General features: G+C 50.7%; 1 protein-coding gene across 1 annotated transcript; it reads left to right on the top strand.

The window, feature by feature from the left end:
• Positions 1–70: 70 nt before the first annotated feature.
• On the top strand, positions 71–2,261 carry HEY1 (hes-related family bHLH transcription factor with YRPW motif 1; the record flags this gene model as incomplete). Its single annotated transcript, XM_008938369.1, has 3 exons — positions 71–154; positions 269–350; positions 1,165–2,261. Coding segments are annotated over 3 exons (750 nt in total), but the record flags the coding sequence as incomplete, so codon positions are not given.
• Positions 2,262–2,663: the final 402 nt, after the last annotated feature.

Here is a 2,663-nt window from a genome sequence, read left to right as displayed (position 1 = left end):
CTCCCCGCAGCTCCCCGCAGCTCCCCGCAGCCTGGACCGGCCGCGCCCTGACCCCCGCTCTCTGCCCTAGATCATTGAGAAGCGCCGTCGCGACCGCATCAACAACAGCCTGTCCGAGCTCCGGAGGCTGGTGCCCAGCGCCTTTGAGAAGCAGGTAGCGCCCGGTGCCCCTCTGCACCGCCTCCCCCTGTTCCCCGCGAGAAGGGTCGCCCCTCTCCCGCGGCTCTGTTCTGCCTTAAAACGTCCCGTGCTTCCCCTTCTCTCCTAGGGATCAGCCAAGCTGGAAAAAGCAGAGATTCTGCAGATGACCGTCGATCATCTGAAAATGCTGCATACAGCGGGAGGGAAAGGTGGAGTTTCGTGCCTGACAGTGGGTCAGCAGCTCTATGGAGAGGCTGCTGTGAGAGGAGAGCATTCACTAGCGTTTGGTGTGCTGTGGGAGAGCTTGGAGAAAGCAAGGGGAAGCTCTCCTACGTTCCATCAGGAATTTGGGACTTCTGCTTGACAAGATCGGTGGCATGGCTAACGCTGAAACATTTTACTGTGCTCGCTCCGGGTTGTTCTGGGGGAGGGTCATTACGAGTCTCTCCAGCAGTGGGTCTGCATTGTGAAGTGAATTGGCTTTTGGCATCTCGGAAAACACAAGAGTACTTGTTATTCTCAAACATTTCTTTCTCTAACTTTCTGAAAGTTTAGAACAGAAACTAGAAAAAAATTCAGAGTGAAATAAGCAGTGAAGGGAATTAGCAAAAAATGGTGAATTGCACTTTTATTAAAAAAGTACATTCCCTGCAGAAGTGCCCTCTGATGAGTTAGGACTTGTGTTTCTAATGAATTTTGCTGTGCTGTGGTTTTGCTTGCACCGTGGAGACGTGGAAAGAACAAAAGTACTTTCCTTCAGTGGCAGCGTGCGATTTCAGTTTAAAAACGGCAGTCTGTAACTGGTCTTGGGATTCGCAGCATCACAGCACAGATATAAAAGAAAAACTTGTTAGACAAAAAAAGAAGAAAAAAAGAGGAGCTTGGCAGCTAATCTGTGGTTGAGAGTACCAACCACATCCAAGTGAAATATGCTTACGGGGGAGGGTGGAGTGGTGAGGCGACATGTAGACAATGACTAGAAGCCAGTGTCTTAAGCCTCCATTATTTGCTCTTTTCCCTCAGGTTATTTCGACGCGCATGCCTTGGCCATGGACTATCGGAGTCTGGGCTTCCGAGAGTGCCTGGCTGAAGTCGCTCGGTACCTCAGCATTATAGAGGGGCTGGACGCCGCCGATCCCCTGCGCGTCCGGCTCGTCTCTCATCTCAATAACTACGCCTCCCAGCGGGAAGCAGCGAGCAGTGCCCACGCTGGCATCGGACACGTTCCTTGGGGCAGTGCCTTTGGACATCACCCTCACCTCTCTCACCCGCTGCTGCTGGCTCAAAACGGGCACGGTAACACGAGTACTGCGGCATCTTCCACAGAACCGCACCACCAGGCCAGAATTGCCGCCCCACACGCTGACACTTCCTCACTCAGAGTGCCCCCAAATGGCAGCGTCGGACCAGTGCTCCCCGTGGTCACCTCTACTACCAAACTGTCTCCTCCTCTTCTTTCCTCCATGGCATCTCTGTCTGCGTTTCCCTTCTCGTTTGGCTCCTTCCACCTGCTGTCCCCCAACGTGCTGAGCCCATCTGCACCAACGCAGTCCGCGGTGCTTAGCAAACCCTACAGACCCTGGGGGACTGAGATTGGAGCCTTCTAAGAACTAACTCTTTAGGAAGGGTAGGGAGGCCTACAAACCTAGCTGAGCTGGGTTATGCCACACTTAAAGTTGAAGTTCTTAATTACTGGGACAAAGGTACAGCTGCATCTTAACTCAGTTTGTCTAAAGCCTGTCTTATTGGATTGTCCTTTTTTTTCCCTACCTTTTTGTATTAGCAGGGTGGTTTGTTGGTGTTTTTTTTTTTTTTTTTTTTTTTTAAATAGTTGCTGAAGTTGTCCAAAAATAAAATTACAATAGCGGTTGTTAACACTTGTGTTAGATCTGTGCTGAGCATTTCAATCACTTTTGTAAACAGTTTGTTTCAAATGTTTCCTTTTTCCCTGAGTACGTCAGACTGTCTTTTTACAGAGTTATCAACTATTCTTGTTAGCAACAGCCTGGTTTAGTTATTAATTTCTCCAAGACCACTCTTCTCAGCATTAACAAGCTGGTTTTTTTGTTAGTATTTTGACATTGAGGCATTCTATAAATAACTACTCTTTTTGTAAACTATATTCGAGTCTTCTGTTTCTGGACAAAGTGTTGACATATCAGATGGACCGGCTTGGCCAGCTTTATCTAAGAGCCCGATTTCTGTTCTGTGGTGGTTTTGGTATATTGGGTCTCTAGTCCCTAGTGGGTGCCTGCTCGCGTGTCTGAGCTGCTGTGCTGTTTCTCCCACGGCGAGGAGCAGCAGGAGCTGCAGGGCGCTGCGGGGCGGGTGCTGCACCGTGCCACTGGTGAGCCGGGCTGTGGGGGCGTGCGGGGGGAAAACGGGGTCACCTGCAGGAGTTGTCTGCATGAGCTGGTCGTACTCCTGCTCGTGTCATAGGGCCGGGTTCTGCTGTGAGTCACAGCAGGGTAATTGTGCTGGTACCCTGTATCCTCGGCTAGCTGAGACGAGGCTCTTTCCCC

The sequence above is a fragment of the Merops nubicus genome, unplaced genomic scaffold, assembly GCF_000691845.1.
Source record: "Merops nubicus isolate BGI_N331 unplaced genomic scaffold, ASM69184v1 scaffold16844, whole genome shotgun sequence".
Taxonomy (NCBI): domain Eukaryota; kingdom Metazoa; phylum Chordata; class Aves; order Coraciiformes; family Meropidae; genus Merops; species Merops nubicus.
Note: the sequence above shows the minus strand (reverse complement) of the source record. Positions and strands in the feature narration are given on the sequence as shown.